The sequence below is a fragment of the Argentina silus genome (assembly GCF_951799395.1).
Source record: "Argentina silus genome assembly, chromosome: 4".
NCBI classification, from domain to species: Eukaryota; Metazoa; Chordata; class Actinopteri; order Argentiniformes; family Argentinidae; genus Argentina; species Argentina silus.
In genome coordinates this window covers 12,592,634-12,612,630 of record NC_139658.1, presented here as the reverse complement: position 1 = coordinate 12,612,630, position 19,997 = coordinate 12,592,634, and the positions used below count along the sequence as shown (strand labels likewise).

The 19,997-nt window shown below is 43.1% G+C and overlaps 1 protein-coding gene across 1 annotated transcript in view; it reads right to left on the bottom strand.

The window, feature by feature from the left end:
* Positions 1–9,282: 9,282 nt before the first annotated feature.
* lhfpl4a (LHFPL tetraspan subfamily member 4a) overlaps positions 9,283–19,997 on the bottom strand; it is a gene marked incomplete at both ends in the record, with an annotated part of 28,127 nt that continues 17,412 nt past the window's right edge. The window contains 3 exons of the mRNA XM_083668062.1: positions 9,283–9,336; positions 14,782–14,798; positions 17,430–17,666. Of these exons, the coding sequence (XP_083524188.1) occupies positions 9,283–9,336; positions 14,782–14,798; positions 17,430–17,666 (308 nt within the window). The remainder of the gene's footprint in view (positions 9,337–14,781; positions 14,799–17,429; positions 17,667–19,997) is intronic.

The following is a 19,997-nucleotide window of genomic DNA, read 5'->3' as shown; positions in this document are numbered from 1 at the left end:
CGAAAAGTAACACAAATGTTTCCTCAGAAACTTTACTTTCCTTTGAATGAAATGAAAACATGATTACGAGTCAAGGACTGAGACGTCTAATGTAAACAGATAATGTTGTGTATATATAGTACAGGTCAATGACATCTGACCATGGGGACGTGAAGACAAAGTTTGGACAGACCAGAGGTTGATGACCCCGGGGGCCACACCTCCAGCCCCAGTTGTCCTTTTCTCTTCACTCTCCTGAACTCTGACCTTTCATCAGTGCCAAGCCCTGTTTTCACCCCAGCAGAACTCCTAAACACCTTTGGGCACACACCCAGAGGGGCGTAGCAGGACTCCTAGGGAGCAATGCCTCCTGGGGCAGGGCGGGGAAAAGGGAGACAAAGACTGAAAGAGAGGGGACGGAGGGAGAAGTCTCGGGGGCTCATCACATTGAGCATCACACTTATTATCCCCCACAGTCTGGGCAGCACGTTGCACAAAAAAACGCCAATCTCATCTGACATAACGTGCTGCACCCGCCCCCCAGCCATCTTTTAGCCGCTCTGCCAGGGCTATAAATAGCCGGCTAGCATGCTAACTGATTCAGTGGGGTGGAGAGATTTGTGTGGTGTGCCAGGAGATGTTTCCACAAGGTTGGGTTTCACGTTAATGTGTTTTGCAGAACGTCCATACCCCCCCCCCCCCCCCCCCCCGTGCCTTTGCTTGTTGATGTTGCATCCACTCTCCATACCTCATGTAAAGACGCACTGCGCTGATGGAAAACATTCACCTCTGGATTGGAAATTGTTTGTCTGTAAATGGACTACATGAGCATTTCATGGCATCTTCTGTTCTATGTAGTGTAGCTGAGAGAGTTGTAACCCCTGACCCATATAATTCACAGTGAGTTCTGTATCATACAGCACACAGCCTCAACAAAGACTGTAGGCTCTTTCCAGTTGTGACAACAGTTGGTTTTCTAAATAAGAAATGTCAACGGGCATAAAAAAAAAAATACTGCATTAACGTATGAACGTGCTGAAAATATGTCAAGTTTGGTTAATCTTGGTTCATAGTTTTCATATGTTCACAAAAGTGTCCAATATCCTTGCTTACTTTTTGACTACATAACCTGAGATGTCTACTGCCGTTCTGTGCCAGTTGTAAAGCAAAACAACACTGCAAATACACCATAGTCAAACCCAAGGGTATATTTCCCTCTAAACTGGCTAACAAATTGAGAAGGGGTCATTCCTATATGACCTCCTATTCCCCCTAAGTGGTGTCCATGTAAAGCAGCCCTGGGGACCCAGCTTGGCTACGATAGTGTTGATCAGTTACAGTCCAGTGTCTTTCACACCCTGCCGCTTCTCAAACAGATGGGACCAGGGGATGGCACTGAGGTGCACAACACTGTCACCCCCCACTGCATGCTCCACGCCCACCCCCACTCCCCTTCTAACAGAGGGGACTCCACGGACTGTTAGCTGCCATTACGTATGCCCCAAGGGGGGCTTGTTTCAGCACAAATAAACCGTGTCCAGATTGTGGATGGAAATGGGAGTTCAGGATGGGTCAACTGTTTGGTGATGTGATTAGAGACAGCATTACAAGGATGCTTGGCCTTACGGCTTTTTTCCTGACAATAATGTATAGTCTGTAATAGTGGATCTCATCCACCCATCACTCACTACCCAATCAGCAGACAATCAGATCTGGTCTTGTGGTGGCATATATGGCTGAATGTATTATATGGTGTATTATAAGTATTATGAGGGCGAGACCTGGTCCGAATGTGGGGGTGCAGCTCTGGGTGAATGTTGGCATTTTGCTCATGGGCCAGCTCTGGGATGTGATATCTAGCCCTGATACTTTACTTTACCTTGTCTCTACTGGCCCACTTTTGGTCTAAATGTGGTGGACCAGTACTGGGTGACAGTTGGAACTTTGCTCATTGGCCAGCTCTGGTATGAGGACTGTGGCCCTGATACGTTCCTGTAGTTATTGGGCCATTTTGGTTTAAATGTGGGGGACCAGTACGAGGTGGCAGTTGAAACTGTGCTTATGGGCCAGCCCTGGAACTGTATGTAGTGTATGGTTATAATAAGTTCAGATTTTTACTAGGCCAGTGTAGGCCTAAATGTGGGAGATCATTACTGGGTGAAGATTGCCAGTTGCCTTATTGCCAAACTCTGGCTTGAGGTGTGTAGTCCAAATAAGTTACTGTAGTTGCTGGGTCACTTGGATTTGCTAAGAAATGCCATGAAAATGTTAATTCTGTGAAAGCTATTCCACACCTCCCCTCGCACCCCAAGTTCTTCCATCCTCGACTGGACTAGCCTAACCCTTACATAAGGAATGTTGATCCACTGCTGGGAACAATATAGCACTATTTAGTCCTAGCCAATGAGAAGATGAATCATAAATTATGTGATATATGTTGAAATGGATAAACTGGTTGTTTGGGTTTTCAAAGCACCTGTGAAATTGTCTCATACATCCCAAGTCACATCCCAACCCAACTGAGCCAACAGTGTTTAGAAATAAACAGACCATTTGGGGAATTCTACTCATCTCATCTGGTTTAGAAGAGTTTGACTGTGGAACACTGACTACATTTTCATGCAAAATATTTGGCGATACATGATGTATTCGTTCCAAACGAACATTACAAAAGAACTGTTTATATGGCTTTACATGTCTTAACATATAGTCTGAATAAAGTCGTTTCTGATCTGCGCAGTTGCCTTTTCTTCGTGTGTCCCACGACACAAACGGCCAACATTTTTTTTCGCATTATTTGCACTGCGGGTTCATCATTTGTTCTGCCAATTAGACAGACACAATGACAAATCATTATGTTACTCTTGATCAGCAGATCGAGTGAAGACTGGTGGGAAAGAGTTGTGTTCCTGGAATTTACCGATGAAGAATGGAAGCAGAACCTTCACATGACACGCTCATCATTTACAAAATTGTGCACGCTCATGGAAAGATTTATGGCCAAATGGGACTGTGTGCGCCTATATCCCATTGATGATGTGTTTGGCATATGTTTTGCATGCCTTTGGAAGCTGTGCCCAGTACCGATGCATGCGCATTAGAAACTGTTATTCTAATTGGGCAAGTAAGTCGAATGAGCGTTTACGTGCCTAATATTAGCTAATATTGTCCTATCAAACGGTTTATAAAAGATATAACCCAGCCCTTCCATTCGGAGCGGTCTGACTGAAGTGTTTATATGAGGGTGTATTATTCAGTGTATTCGTTTATTTGGATTAGTAACAACATATTAGGCTGCATGTAAACTTACAGTAGTCACTGACAGACTCATCCAAACCAGATGAGATACATACAGACCATCTGAAGAAATCCAGAGTGTGGCCAGTAAAAGAAAAGTAGACCGACAAAGATCTGAGCCAATCAACTTGACATCTCTTCTAGACTTCATCAGACTGACCATCTGTGTCCTAAGCTAAGATGTTATCAAAGTACAGGACTGATACAACAGCTAAATATATTTATTTCTGAACAAATTGGATAAGCCAACAAACTGGTAGCAAATTAGCTGACTTCCAAAACCTCCCCAAACATTTCACACATCTTCCATTTATAGGAGACTCCCAATTAGACTCATGTGTGGCCAATTAAGACACAATGCACCTGATACCCCTCCAGGCGTTATGGCAGTATGTAAAATCAGTGTAATTTGATGGGAGGGCTTTGGCAAGAGGCTGCTTATACATTTGTTTAGATTGCAGTGTTGCTGGTAAGCAGGGTTGCTGTGTTCTTGTAATTAGTCATTTTCTCTTCACTTTTCAAGTCCTAAAGGTCTTTTTTTATATCATTGTCTTAAATGTTATTCAGTTAAATTGTAGTTAACCTGACTAGAATTGATCTACCCTTAAGTTAACTAAATACCCAGTACAGACTTGATTTGACCTGAGTGGGGTATTTTGTGGTGAGTGTCTTGTGTGTTGAGTCTCTGTATTGTGTTGCTACTGCCTGCCTAAGTGTTCAAACTGTTTGCCTTCCCTTAAATGATACGTTTGTGACATTTAACGTTATAATCAGATGAATCCTGATTGGGAAAGTAATCTTTGGGCAGGAGAAACGTATGCTGCATTCATGATTTGTCAGAACTACAAAACTCTATTTTCAACTTGGAAATTAGTTTCTGACTTGTTATGAATGCAGCATTATCCATGGCTTGTATTTGTTTGACGAAACTACTGCCAACGTCAGCTAATTTTAGCCCCCACTAACAAAGATGTGCTAAGTGAATTCATCCATGTTTTAAACTGCACAACCAAATCTACTCAAATTGCAATAAAATTAAAGACTGTTACGTTATATGCATTTGTGGTGACCTTTTTTGTTAGTAGTAGTTGTGGCTACAATTAGCTGAATTTAGCATTGGCTATTTCAACATATCTGAATGGTAACGTTTCTCCTGGCCCATAGATTACTTTCAGAGTAAGGAATCATCTGACTATCATGAAAAAGTCCTTTAATTGGGTATCACACTGAATCCAATTGAAATGTTGATTCATCCCACTTGGAATAAAGGAACAAAACTATAGTTGCTGTACAAATGTATAATCTGACAATGCAACAATGATCTGGTTACCATGCATAAGGCTGCATCTCAGCACATTCAATAGTACATCTATAAATGGGCCTGTTATGGTTGCCATAAGTAAACCAAATCTTGGCCACAATACAAAGTGGGCCCAATCTGGTTGTTGTAGAGGTCTTGAAGACACTTTGAATACAACAGGGCCAGATCTGATTGCCATAACTAAGATAGGCCATTGCCACAAAAAGACCGAGCCTGGACCAGAATGTTTGTTCCCTGGGCCAGAAGTGGACCGGAACTGGTGGCCATAGCTAAGGCCAATCATCACCATGAAAAGGCCATATCTTAGCCAACATGTGGATTTGGTCCAATTACCACTTGGAATTATGGCCCAGAAATGGATTGTGGCCAGATATGGTTACCACATCTAAGCCTTACGCAACCAGACACAGCCAATATCTGGACCATTTATCAAGTGATAACTGAGCCACACATCCACATACCGGCCAAGGTTTAACCTTTTCACGGCAAACATCAGGCTCAGGTACTGTATGACAGCCAGAGTGGGTCCACTTCTGACCCGGGGAACAAAGTTGTGCTTGGGCCACATCCGGATGCCGGTAGAAAACAGACGTGGGCCATATCTGGGTTGTCATTTCTCTACTGACTGGGTAGTGGTATAGTGAAGAGATGAATCAAACTGAAAGGTATTGAGCATTATTAAACAGTTTGAGAGGAGTCAAGTGGTCAAATGTCCAGGTTGGCAAGCTAGAGCAGCCATCATTAAGCTATCAAGCTATACAGATTGACATTGATCAATAATTTAAATACCTTCTCCAAATGTGCAGTCATGATTTCAAATTTAAATGCTATACTAAAAAGTGTGTAAGCTAGTTGAGTGTGTCATATGTGTCATAATGATTTCAACTTTTAATTATATTCTTGTGGCTGTAGACTACAGTGTATGCTTTATTCATGTGTAGAATTCCATCTCCAAACTTATCTGAAATAACAGAAATTCATGATATTCAGTAGATTTATTTCTTTTTTTTCTTCTTTAAAACAACACCAACAATGTTAAAGTGGTGCGTGACAATGTCTGCCACAATGGACTCTCCTGTGACAATCTTGCATAAACATTCCATTTTCATAACATTGAGAGACATCACAGCATCTCATTACGATAGAAAATAACATTACAACTATAGCAAAGCAAAATAACATAAGATAGAAAAGAAAAGCATTCAACTCATGATGCACATTAAAATAAATAGCTGAATGAATAAAAACATATTACACCATTTCCATACCTTGTTTTGGCACATTTTGAAAGAGATGCAGATATGAGCAAATAAACTGTAGTCAAAATAAAAGTGTCAGTGCATGTGACTACCTAAAGTGACTCTTGACTGTCAGACATTAGTAAACTCCTCTCAGAGAAGATGGCCTGACATATGACTCATCTAGAGGGATGCTGAACTATTGATAGAATTTCAAATGTTGGCACATTTTAGTACATCATATCGAAAGCTTGATCAATCTAGCTAACAAACATGAAGTATGATATCCATATCACCTTTGCTGGAAATTGCAAGTTTTGACTGACGAGTACATTTGGAAATTTGCTGACAAATATCATTGCAGCTATACTTAATTTGTTCTTTTAAAATGTTAGCTCCTAACTTAGCCGTAATACTGATGTGGAGATCTAAGTTGGTTTGATATTATATTATAGTTTGATATTTCAAAATAAAATAGTCTCTCATTTAAACCATCCTACAACATTTTAATACATCTCTGAATATCCTTTTTGCAATATAGAAAAATTACATCTGTTGTAACATATAAATAAAATCAGTAAAAGCTTCAGGATTTGAGTGGGAATCGACTACACGAGGAGTGGCCACTTGGAAACTGTCCCAAGGAAACCCTCAGGATGTTGTTGTTCTTGCAACCTTCCCCCTCACTTGGCCGGGGTGATGTGAGTGGTTTACAGAAGAATTGCCCAGTGAAACACCCAATGAAAGGTGTGCCACATGCGCAAGTTGAAACAAAAAAGCCTACTGAGGTCACCTCTATCATACAAAACTCTCAGTAAAATATAAAACTCTCCAAATATTTGTAAGGGTCCAAGTACTCAACCACGAGGCCTCCCTCCCAACCTACGCCAACGTGGGCTCTTGTTCCGTAGGTCTCTAGAGCAGAAAGATCATATGATGGACAGGTGTGTTCACGGCGAGCTGAACTCAGTTCTCTCCTCATATTGTCATTTCGAAACAAAACCAGAAAATAGCACAACAAGTTGAAAGTATGTGAAAAGAAAAGGATTCTAAGCACACCAAATTATGTTTTTGTTTTCTCGCTTCTATTCATGTCCTCAAATCCCTCTGTGGTTAGTCACACCAGTCTTTCATCAGCTCGTCCCTCAGGTGGATAAAACGCCCTGAGAAGGACAAGCATTCCTTGAAAAAAGTCTCCCAAAACGGAAACACTTTTTAAAACTGCAGATTTCAAAATGGTTGAACAAAAAAAAAAGAAAAAGTTATTCAAAACACTATGATGATATTCAAATACTACCAAGAAAACCTAGATTTCTGCATTTACAAGTCCTCAATTTTGAACTGCTGTTCCATGGGAGCCAGAGGATGAGGAGTTGGGAGCTGTAAAGCTGCAAAGTCAGAGTGTCTGTGACATCTACAGAAAGATGTTGAGTTTGTTTCAGGCTTTGTTTGTTTGGGGTGGGGTGGGGGTGGGGGTATTGGGGCATCACAGGGATGGGGAAAAGCACCATACAGAGGAGTTCACCACCTAACAAACCAACTAAGAGTCCCTCTCCACCGTGTCCAACATCCTCTTAGTCCAGCCAGGCAGGGACATTATTACAGTGTCGCAGCACAAGAGATCAACCTCACTGATCTCTAGGATGATGACACCAGTGCATCTGAGCAGGTTCCAATGACCCAAAATACAGTTTTCGTCATTTCACCAGGTGCTGGTGAAGACCCTTGGAATATCCAGCACAAATGGAATTGTAACCACAGTGTGCATGCGATATCAGCTAAGGCTCAGGGTTTCAATGAACAGAAAAGAGCAGGGAGGGGCCTATGGTTTTCTGTATGACCTTTGACCTACAGCTTACAGTGAGATCACCTGTGAAAAGTGTGGGGCAAAATTCTGATCTGCGGTCAACTGAGATCATTACTGTCACCAACACAGCCTATCCATGATCTTGTCTGTATGGTGTTGCGTTGTTGAATGCATCAGGTGGGATACTGTCTATGTTCTTCATTTGTTTGTCTGTGCATTGCACCTTCCTGAGAGAATACACTGATCTGCAAACATAGATGAAGATACTAACATGACTTCTGCGGACCATTTTGAACACCAGAGAAGTCACAACTACACTGTAGGGTAAGAGACCTGTCTTGTGTCTGCATCCCCTGCTTCCTGGGCAAGACCAAAGGGCCCATAGAACTGATGTAGAACAGCACAGTGCATGGCGGTGTGTATGAGTGGGGAGCCATCTTCTGAGATGGAACTGGTCTGTGCTCAGCCTGTGGAGCATTGCTTGACTCCTCGGGTCTGTTCAATGTCATAGCGATGCCTTTGGACTGAGCAGCACTCCAATGGCTGTGTCTGCGGCATGGAGCGTAGAGTAAGCCATATCTTTGCACAAGCCTGAGTTAGATGCAGCATGCAGGGCCTTTCCTTGTGATGGGGTGCACAAACAAAACCCAAGTGGAATAGAACAGAACGGTGAGAGAAAGACACATCTTGAAGAAGGCGAAAAAATATGGAACATGGTTCAAATGAAGTAGAATGAGAGTCTTTTCTCACTCCCAATACCTGTCAGTCAGTACGGTCAGTCATCACTTTCATTGGCCCAGTTGGCTTTTTGTTGGATCTGAGATGTAGGTAGGCTGAATTACAAATGGGAGAAAAGAATTGTTTTAATAATCCACACTTCTTTTTCCAAGACGATGATGAGAGCAGGGGTTGCTATCCCAAAAGGTTCAAGTGGACAATGATGGGGTAATCAATGCTTGAAGTCTTTTTTTTACCCTGTTTCCAAAGAAACATGTTATTTACACATATCTTCGTTTTCTTGTTTTATTTCCTGACCTCATGTACAAAGAGGGACGTTGAAAATCTGTCTGAAAAACACTGTCTTCAAAATTACATTGTGGCTGTACATACAAAATTCTTGTTTTTGTTCTGTTTTTTGTTTTTATTTTAGTTTTTTTTGGCTTCTTTTATTACACATATATCTCAGAAGTAGCACCCATATGCTTGTACATATGCACTTCCTAATTGTTATTTTGAAAGCTGGAAATTGAATTTTCTATTCTGAATAAAAATATGTCAATTTTCATAGGATATTCCTGCTGCAAGCATTATCATCATCATCATCATCATCATCAACAACTTCATTATCTTTGATATATTATACTATATCATGTGACAGTAATACTGTATATCATAAAATATTTTCCCAGAGTTTTAGAAAGCTGATCATATACTTCCTCTTGAGTGTATTTCCCTTCAAACAGGCCAACAGTTTCTCTTTTGGAATATATTCCATTTCAGTCCTATATTACAAATATCATCTCCACACTGAGACCAGGGCTTGAACCTGATGAGCTGGAGGGGTGAGCGGACGGAGGAGGGATGGAAAAGGACGAGGAAGAAGAAGGGGGGAGGCTCGAGACAGGTCAGGAGAGGGATGCTCAGTGGAACCGTTGGACTTGGAACCGTGGATCCTTGGTCTCCCGGATTTCAATCTGCAGAAACAAAAGAGAGAGAAAGAGAGAGAGAGAGAGAGAGAAAAAGAGAGAGAGAGAAAAAGAGAGAGAGAGAGAGAGAGAGAGAGAGAGAGAGAGAGAGAGAGCGTAAACTCAACATAGGTTACACTGAGAGGGGGAAAGATGGAATGGGAGAGGAACAAGGAAGGATGGATCTGGGCTGGAAACAAGAGGAATAACACGTAAGTTCAGGTTGACATTCATTCATGCCCTATGTCTTGGTAGTTTGTCCTGACTGTCAAAAAAAGGATATCGACTTCTTCAGAAGAATCATAATGTTGTGTGGTATCTGTATATTATTTTGTTTCAAATGCATGTCTGCTCCTGCTTACAGTGTCCTTTTCGCAGCACTAAAAGACAGTTGTGGCTAGTAGTGGCCTAAGATGTAAAGTTTGACCTAAGATGTAAACAATGAACTACCAATGAACTACTAACTACGATACACTACCCTTGTTAAACAGCTTGCGGGTTTAAAAATGACAGAATGTAGTTCCACATGGTGTAAATTGACAGGATATGACATAACATATCAGACTCTGGTAGCACGGTAAACATGGCAGGTTGCAGACAGAGTTCCAGATAATGGTGGAGTATGATATTGTAACATTTGGGCTACATGGTTAGCATTCCCCAGATGCTATGAAGAGGTGGCTATAGACTTCAATCTCTGACTGATGCTTGGCATCTATATGAACCCTTGCCCTGGTATGTTCATCAAAATGGTGGACTTTTAGGTGGCTCAGGTGGTTGGAGCACATACAGCTAAGCAACACTATGTTTATGTGTTAGGTTAAGTCTCTCAAGGTCTTAAAAGGTATGGTAACTGTAGGTTGCATTGGACTACAGCATCTGTCATATCATCATCCTCTTTTGATGATCATTATTATCAACTCAGTGAACTTAATCTGTTCCCTCAGAGAGTCCAGCAGATATGGCTCTGATTGGATGTGAGTGAAGCAGCACAAGGAACATGACATATGAGTCACTGTCAGCGACCAAGATGTGGAATTTAAAAGAGACTTAAAACAAAAAAACATACAAATGTAATAGCTTTAAAAGGTCACACTTCAGTACGTTCTCTCTGACATTTCCAAGCAAATCAGGAGAAAAACATTCCATTATGTTTAAAAAATGTATTTTTCTATATGGGACTACTTCATAAATAACTTCATAATCATATTTGAAATACACACATTATGGAACCATTGAAAACAAAATGTTTTCATTATGTTTGAATTATGTTGTAGGACCCTGAAAACGTGTGAATTATGGTCACTTCACCTCATAACCCAAACTTATTTTTTTGTTAGAACTCGCATTTGCCCTTTGTTTTTGTTTTTTTTACAGTTTTTCTTGACTGATTACGCCATTTGTATGAAACTGACAACAAAACAATTAAAACAACTCTCAAAAATCAATTGGGTAATTGTTGACAAACAAAACAGAATTATTTCCTTACAGCATAAATCTACACTCACTGAACACTTTATTAGGAACATTATACTAATATTGGGTAAGGCCTCCCTTTGCTCTCAAAACAGGCTCAATTCTTCATGGCATTGATTCCACAAGATGGAAATATTCCTTTGAGATTCTGGTCCATGATGACATGCAGAATTTTCCGGTGCACTTTGAAGCTGTGGATCTCCTGTTCTACCACATCCCAAAGGTGTTCATTATCATGTTAGAAGTAGCCATTAGAAGATGGGTAAATTGTGGCCATGGAGGGATGCACATGGTCAGCAATAATACTCAAATAGGCTGTGGCATTCAAGTGATGATTGATTGGTATTAACGGGCCCAAAGTGTGCCAAGAAAACATTCCCCACACCATTACACCACCTCCACCATGAGAGCTAGGTGTACAGGTGTTCCTAATAAAGTGTTCGGTGAGTGTATTTCTCCCATTATAGTGAATCACTACGACGTACATTGTAACTCTCATCACTCAACAGTTCAACTAACAATCAGTCTGGAATCACCAATGAAGTAAGTCATCAGTAACGTGGTCTGGCAGACAGGAGAGAATAGATTACTGTAATTTTTTTTTGGGCACGTTTTGTGTTCTTACAGTAATGCAATGTTTGTTGTAACTACCTGCTTGATTTAAAATATTGTAGATATTTAGAACAGGCGCAGTACTACAGTACCATAAACTACATAGTAGAATGTTGTTTCTGCTAAGTGAAATTCTTAATGTTTTTCAGCTTTGTTTTCAAACAAAAGTTGTCTAACCTGCAATGCATATTGATGTTTATAGTTACTATTTAGTGTCATTATGAAATGAACGGTGCCTTGAACTTTTCATTAGATGACAAAGGACACTGTTTTGGCGAACGCGTTAACTGTTTTGATAAGTTGAATACTGTTTCAAGAAATGTGCTCAAGCAATCGGCACTGTAACTGTATCTTTCACCTGAAAATAATGTCTGCATTAACAACATCTTACATTTTCTAGTCTCCGCACCGCCTTTTGCAGCACACATAAGAAAACCAAGCTGCTGTTTTCAAACACAACAGCAGTGTCCGCTCTGTACATAACATCAATTGTACATAACAAGGACTATCAAAGTAACAAGTCCATTTCGGAGTAAGAAATGAGACGTCATGTGACGTCATCCTAACCCCGCATCGTTAGTCCGGTCAGACCGAAGTCTATATGAACTTCCTGTTTGCGACTCGGCGTGCCTGCGGGGGATAATGATAGCTGAAGAACTTTCTGATGACTCATCCTCCTCCACGCAAAGCCAATTTAATGAAAATCGGATTATGCCAAAAGTGAATCAATCAGGGTAGGGGGGGGGGGGGGGTGGGGGGGGCAGAGAATGAATAGGTGGAGGGGAGGAGAAAGGGGATTATAGTGTTATTAATCTGTTTAGGCCCCCGCTCTACCTCCGCCCGAGCAGGTGTCAAATTTGGCTGGCTGGGATGGCTGCGGCGCAGATGGAATTAAGTCATCGCATTCCCACGTTGGAAACATACGGCGGAGCGCTGCTGAGGCGCCACCTGGAACACAACACCAGCCCCCCACCCCCCCCACCCCACCGCCCCCCCGTACTGTTTACACTTAGGTTGGGCCGCTTGCCCGGAGCATGAGGCTTCTGCTTTGTGGGGGAACAGCTAAGTGCCTTCCATAGTCTACCTATCTGAGGTCATTAATTACAGTAGTTCAAACCATATCGACCGTTTCTGTCTGTCGTTGTTGAGTGACCTATGCACCGGGTGTGGCTGGTGGGGGTAAAAAACAAAAAACAGGCTCATTGTAATGCATGGAATGGAATGAGAAATACCATTCATCTCACACACAGAGGTGACATCGGGAGAAGTCAAGGGAGAGAGTTTACAAAACACTACCACTTTGGATAGGGTGACGTTGTCGAACAGCCATCTTAACAGCGACACACAGTTCTTAGGTGCATGCCGGGGTCACAAAATGTAATGGGAATGGGAAACTGATCGGTCTTACTCCGTCCATCCTGAGGGTGGAGCCAAGGTGGAGCTAAGGAGATGAATGTAGCGTTAGCATTACACTATCAACATGAAGACATCAAAGGTACTAGCACATCCTTAATACTACTGACACTTATTTAGCATTTATTAGCGACTAAGCTACTATGGAAAGAGCAGCACTCAAATGGAAGCTTACAGACAGCACCAGTCAAAAGTTTGGACACACCTTGCCAAGAGTGTGCAAAGCTGTCATCAAAGCAAAAGGTGGCTACTTTGAAGAATCTAAAATCTAAAACATATTCTGGTTTTTTGTTTACTACATCATTCCATATGTGTTCCTTCATAGTTTTGATGTCTTCAATGAATGACAATGTAGAAAATAATAAAAAATAAAGAAAAACCATTGAATGAGAAGGTGTGTCCAAACTTTTGACTGGTACTGTATACCAATCAGTCAATTCATGATTAATTGGACATAACATATGCTACCCTCATATCGGCTAAAGATTTCAGGTGACATTATCTTGCAGTGACCACCAGGTGATCAAAGGTGGCTGAGGTGGTGTGAGTGGAATGGTCGCTTTCTGTGACCTCAGAAGTGTCTATGCGAAGCAGTGTAATTTGCTCTCTGCTGCATATGAAACACTAGCCCTGGCTGCAGTTCCCCTACTCTAAGTTGTCATTAACTTCACACCCCTTCAGAGGACAGCTGTCTCCCTGATGTGCAAATGAAAAGGCCTTAGGTTTTGATTTGGCCCATTTTTATTGATTGAAGCGCAAAGTCAGCGTTTGAGTGGGTAGACACTCAGTCTGCTGTAGACATGGAGCTAATTTCTCCACTGTTGGAATACTCTACTTTAAGGGCATTACCTCTCCTTGAACAATAATAACCTTTCCCTCCTTCTCCTCCTCCTCCTCCTCCTCCTCCTCTTTCTTCACCGAGAGCCTTCCACTTCAAGTGAACACACGCAAAAAATGCCGAAAACGGTTCTTAAAATACCTCAACATTAAATATTCAGATATTCAAAGCACAATTCCTTTTTCATTGCGAGTCATTTAAGATCATGAGAGGGAAAGAAAATGTTCAAGCACATTAAAAATTATCGCGGCCCGTCTTCTGGCGGAATACAAAGCGGTGTGTACATGTTTTTCCTCGTTCTTGAGCATCACTAGTGCTTTTAAAAATTTATTTTTCATGGGCTCTGGTGTGCACAATTCGCATCATATTTGTGTTTGTGAGGATTTTTTTTTTTTTTTTTTTTACTGGCTTGGTTTGTAATTAGGCAAGCATTTTCTCTCTCCTCTTTCCTTCTTTTCGATGTGAATCAGAGTACACACTACCCCGGGGGTCCTTTGTGAGGCAGACAGAGGCCTCAGCGATACGCTTTCCTCAACTTGACGTCTCCTCTCCATTCGCGGTATGCCTCGTTCCTTTGGGAGTGCATTCTGCCCCGGGATCTTTAATACAACATGCTACCACCTCTTTGTTTTCCACTACCCCCCCCCCCCCACACCCCCCACCCCACCCCCCACTCACCCCCCTCTCTCTCTTTAATCTTTGTCCCCTTGAGGGGGGAGGAGAGAGACTGAAATCATTGTGGAATATCACTTAGTGAGGACCCGCTCATGTGACCAAACGCATCATCTCACGGGGACTGGCGGTACACTGAGGGGTAAGATATCCGACATGACACCAGGTTGGGTTAGCCAAGGCAAGCAAAACTGGGGCATTATACCACACACACACACACAAAACGCACGCACGCACGCACACACGCACGCTCACTGAAATACACACACAGACACACACACTCAAGAAGGGGAGAGGAGAGGCTAAATGCAAATTGCTAACCCACCTGGACAGCAGAGGTCACTATAGACACCATACACACACTAGTGCATCACAAACAAACAACACCGATACCTTACAACCACAAAACCACAACAGCACAAACAACAGCGGTCTGAACTTACCCTGGACACTGCGAAATCTGTGAAGACAGAATGAGAATACTTTTGAGTCATCTTCCTTATTATTATTATGATTATAACTGACCTGAACACAGATACATACATACATACATACATACATACATACATGTTTAGTATTCCTTATGTAAGAACCCCTCAAATCAAAGGTCTTCTTTTGATACATATTAAAAGCACATCATATTTCTATCACAAACCTGTGAAAAATAGAGACAATTTCAATGTAACATTAATAAAATAATTTTTTTCACATAGATATATACAGTGTGGTGTATTCTTCCTCTGGTGTATTCCTTCCACTGCAGCTTACACCAATTATTTATCCCAAAGGGGACATAAACGGGACTGTTCCTCCGGCCCCACTCCAATAAGATTTAGAGCACCAGCAGAATACTGTCCAAATTCTGGCCTCCCGCAATGAGAACCAGTGGGAGGTCTGGAGCGGGAAGCAGGGGGTGGGTGGGTGGTTGTGTGTGTGTGTGTGTGTGGGGGGGGGGGGGGGGGAGACGCTCAGAAAAAAATGTGTCTGGAAAATATCCCTCGCAAGCAGGAGTCTCCGACACACAAACCTGTTTCCGTCTGTTCATTGCCTCACGTCATAGTGTCTGAATCAAGCTAAAATGAGATCAATCAATTCAATTTTAAAAGAAAACAAAGTAGTTGTGTGTCAAAGCTGACTTTGCTTTGGTTTAGGCAGAACTGCTTTGCCCCATAGGACAGCGCCTGGCTGATGAACAGACTGTGTACGTGAAGTCTTCTAACATTCCCCCGCCTCTGGTGTTGTGGTTGCCATTAATTGCCCGGAGAGATGGTGATGCACATTGTGGCCAATAGTGTCAGGGCTGTACTATAACAAGGTTTAATTAACCCTGAAAATGAACACTAGCAGTACAAATGTGTCCGCAATGGTTAGCCATGACGCTAATGGTTCCTTGTCTGATGCTAACGGCGCTTTAGACAGCTCTGTGAGCGAAGCCTCATGGGAAAAGCACCGACCTTGTTTAACACGGAGGCTATCATCAAAGGGGTGGTGGTAGTGCACCATGCTCCCTGTGCGCAAACTAGCTGGGAAGACAAATTACGACAGCTTTGATTGCTTCGGTCAAAGGGAGAGTAAGCGAATTCATATAACGCATGTCTATGAGAGAGGGGGAAAAAAATGAAGGGAAAATCAGGCGAGTGGATTAAGGCAAAACAAATAACGGCAGTTTATTGTTTTGGCAAGCCGCCACCAAGTTGCTATTGATGCAACACTGATCCTGAGGCAATCACAGATGTCTTATCAACGCATCAGCACCCCCCCCCCCTCCCATATTTCACCACCCCCACCTTCTGTGCTATCCCCCAGCCCCTTACCCCTCCATCACCAAAACCTCCCCTCTGTCTTGCCTTCCGCCCTCTCCCTCCTTCCTTCTACTTCCTCCTCCCTTTAAAGCAGATGAAAAAGAATGAGCATCCAGATGATGGGGAGAGGAGGAGGAGGAGGAGGAGGAGAAAGACAGAGGGAGAGAGAGAGTGTGTGAGAGAGAAAGAGAACTGAAGAACGAGAGAGATGAATTGGGGGGGGGAATCAAAGAAGAATGATCAGAGAAATATTGGAGATGTTGTGTTTGTGTGGGGGGATAGAGAGAGAGAGAAAGAGAGAGAGGGGAGGAAAGCAGGCACAGCTGCAGAGTGCCGAGTCGCTGGGGAGAGAGAGCAACCGCAGCCTTATCCTGCTGGAATCTGACACGTAACCATGGAAACTTCCTCAATAGAATCAGAGGGCTATGGAGGAATTGGGGGGTGTTTTATTTAATTTTTTTCTTGAGGCAGCTCGACACGCTCTCTGTCTTCTCCCTCCTCTGATCATGCTGCAATACCTCTCATCACGACGTTAGCTAACAATATCTGTGGTAAGGCTTACAAACACACAGATATGCGCAGAAATCCGAGAAATTATTATGTTTCTACACAGTAGGCTTATGGAGAATTCGAGAATATTTCAAAGACTTGGAGAGATTTTGCAAAAGGAGCAGTGGATGGATGATTGAAAACCTGGATGATGAAATGCGCTCGAAACCACACCACAATGCATTTCAGAGAAACTGAAATGAAAGATCAAATATTTATGAATGTGTGTCCCCTGAAGCTTGTACCCAAGACTTGCAACCTCCACCCCCATCAACATCACCATTTTGAACTCCAACGCCCTGGCTGTTCAGACTACATGAAAAACACCTCCCAACTTAAGTAGATAAGATCACAGGTTCTCCCTGTGCTTTCCCCATAGTTTACATCATAGCAGTTAGTGGTTTGTGGTTGAGCTAGTCATATTGAAGCTCATTTGTGTCAAAATTCAGAACTGAGACTACATTTGAATACTCCTCAAAAATCAGTCAAATGCTTGTATTGACAATTAAATGACCAAGACAAATTTTGAAACTCATGAATGCATGTGTTCACAAATCATGAAGGCCTTCCACACAGTTGATAACAACCTATCGTGCTATTCTAATGAGACATCAAAAACAAAACAGTATGACATAGTTACTATGTAATTACTATGTTGTTACAATGTCATTCCTACGCCATCTTTTGCTACTGTAGCGTTAGCTACCATCGTTAGCTTAGCCTAGCCTATAGCGCCTCACCTTTGTTGTCGGCCTTGAGCTCCTCTGCCAGGAAGTCGTTCTGCCGGTTGCCCAGCACGAAGGCCAGGAAGGAGAGGATGAGGGCGTCCAGGATGCCGATGATGGCCAGGATGTAAGCCCAGCGCACAGAGCAGTTACCCAGGGTGTACTTCCCCGTCTCCTCGCCGCACATGTCCCGCACCACCTCCGCATCCCAGCCGTCTGGGAAGATCATGCAGCCCAGGACCAGACACACAGCTGAGGGGATGAGAGAGAGAATGAGGGGGGATGGGGGGGATGGGGGACGGGGGGACGGAGGGGTTGGGGGAGAGGAGGGGAGAGGGACAGAAAGGTGTAACAGGTGGGAGGGTGCAGGGTGTTGAATTTGGGAAGGAGGCGTGAACAGGGGTTGATAGGAGGATATGTAGGGAATAGGGAAGGATGGTATTGAGGGAGGGGGTTGAGGGAGGGGGTAACATGGGATTGAGGGAGAGGGTAACATGGGATTGAGGAAGGGGGTAACATGGGGTTGAGGAAGGGGGTAATGTTCATGGTGTTGCACAGTTTGGAGAGCATGGAAGGTATTGGGTTTGGGAAGGGGTGGTTTGTGCAATAAGACACAGTGACAGGTCAAGAGGGTTTTGGTGAGAGAGAAGGGAAAGATGGGCATGTAGTGGGGGTGAAGGGCGAGTTTGTTTGTGTTTGACAAGAGAAAACAGGTTGGGAGTAGGGCACACAGGGAGAGAAGACAGAACAATACACTTTATTATTTTCCCATTTCACACTGCACAGTCAGTCCATTGGAACTGCATTACCAGAATCTCCTTCTCTGTCCTCTTCTTACACTCAGCTGAGGCAAAGCTGCCACCCTCTATTGAGCCAGAAAAAGAGGGAGGCAGAGAGAGAGAGAGAGAGGGAGAGAGAGAGAACAAGAAAGAAAAGAGGAACAGACTAAAAAAAAAAAAAGACTAATAAAGAAAACAGCAGGAAGAGGAAGCGAGTAGCCTTTCTGCTGACAATCATCTTGGGTCTCACTCAGGCCCAGTGAGTCAGAGCACTGACGCTGCATCTGACGCTCGCTGGAAAAGACCTCGCTAAAGAGCCCCGCTCTGACAGGCGTGTTGATGAGCGGACCGCAGCCATCCATAATAAGGTTGAAAGACCACACCGCCACACTGTATGTACTCAGCTATACTTCCTCGCTTCAGGCAGGGTCAATAAATACATTCCTGCGGGCAGAGGGAGGGGGTGGGGGGGGGGGTGGGGGGGGTGGGAACTTGGATCAGAGATACACTACCCTGCAGTTGTTGTTTTGTAGAAGTCATCATGAATTCTGTATCAGAAAGCAATATACAGTACACTAAGCAATTTGCAGTATCTTGCCCTTCTACTCTCTACGTTATTGTGCGTTCTCTGAACAAGCCTCTGACTGATGAACAGTAGTCTGCTATTATTGTACACGACGCTTGAATATTGTATCGGCTGTAACGTGTAATATGCTCTAATAAAATGTGTTATGTAAATACGGCAGAGATAAACCTGTACAGCGGCTTTCACATCAGCCAAACCCTAAGAAAGCCAACATCAAACATCATGAGACAATCCCTGGCATGGAATGCGCAGGGCAAAATAAGGCGAGGACGCCCAACGAACACCTAGAGACGGTAAACACAGAAGCCCAACACAACAACAACGTCTGCTCCTGGAGTGGAATAGAGAAGGTTGTCCAGAGTTGAGTTCGCTTTAAAGGTGTCGATGACGGCCTATGCTCCTCTTGGGGCGGTGGGTAAGTAAGTAAGTAAGCTTTCACATACTGTACAAAGTGCAGGCTTCAAAACAATGTGCCAAACAGAGGTCTCCTGACAGAACTGCCAGTCCTGCAGGCTATAGTTCAGAGAAAGGGAGAGTGTAAATGCATCCTTCCTTCATTTCTCTTCTCTTAGAGAGGAGAGCAAAGTTGTTGGACACGTTGTTTTCTGTCACTGTACTGGCAACCCAAACCAGTGCTGATCTGCTCTGTGAAGGTAGACGGGTCTTTGATCCTTCACTGGCACACACAGACAGTACGCACACATACGCCACCGCCGTGTGCACGCATGCACGCTGCACACACACACACACACACACACACACACACACACACACACACACACACACACACACACACACACACACACACACACACACACACACACACACACACACACACACACACACACTGCCGAGGATGCAAGAGGTCACTTATTGATAATGAAAAAGAGAGAGAGGGAAAGAGGAAGGTATGGAGGGAGCATGCCAGAGTGAAATAGAGCCTCAAAGGGGACGGAGAGAAGGGTGAACAAATGATTGGCATTGAAAAAAAAGGTGAACAAATTAGAAGGATGAAGGAGAGATTTTTGGAGAGATAGAGATAGATAGAAAAGGAGAAGTTCATTTGGTGAGTCAAGGATATAGAGGGGGTGATGATGATGATGATTAATAGTTTCATTGTTACTATGCCCTCCCTCCCACCTTCCTTTCCCAGCCTCATATACCTCCTGCTAATTTATTCATATCACTGTGTCCTATGGACATCTGTCCTCTATGCCT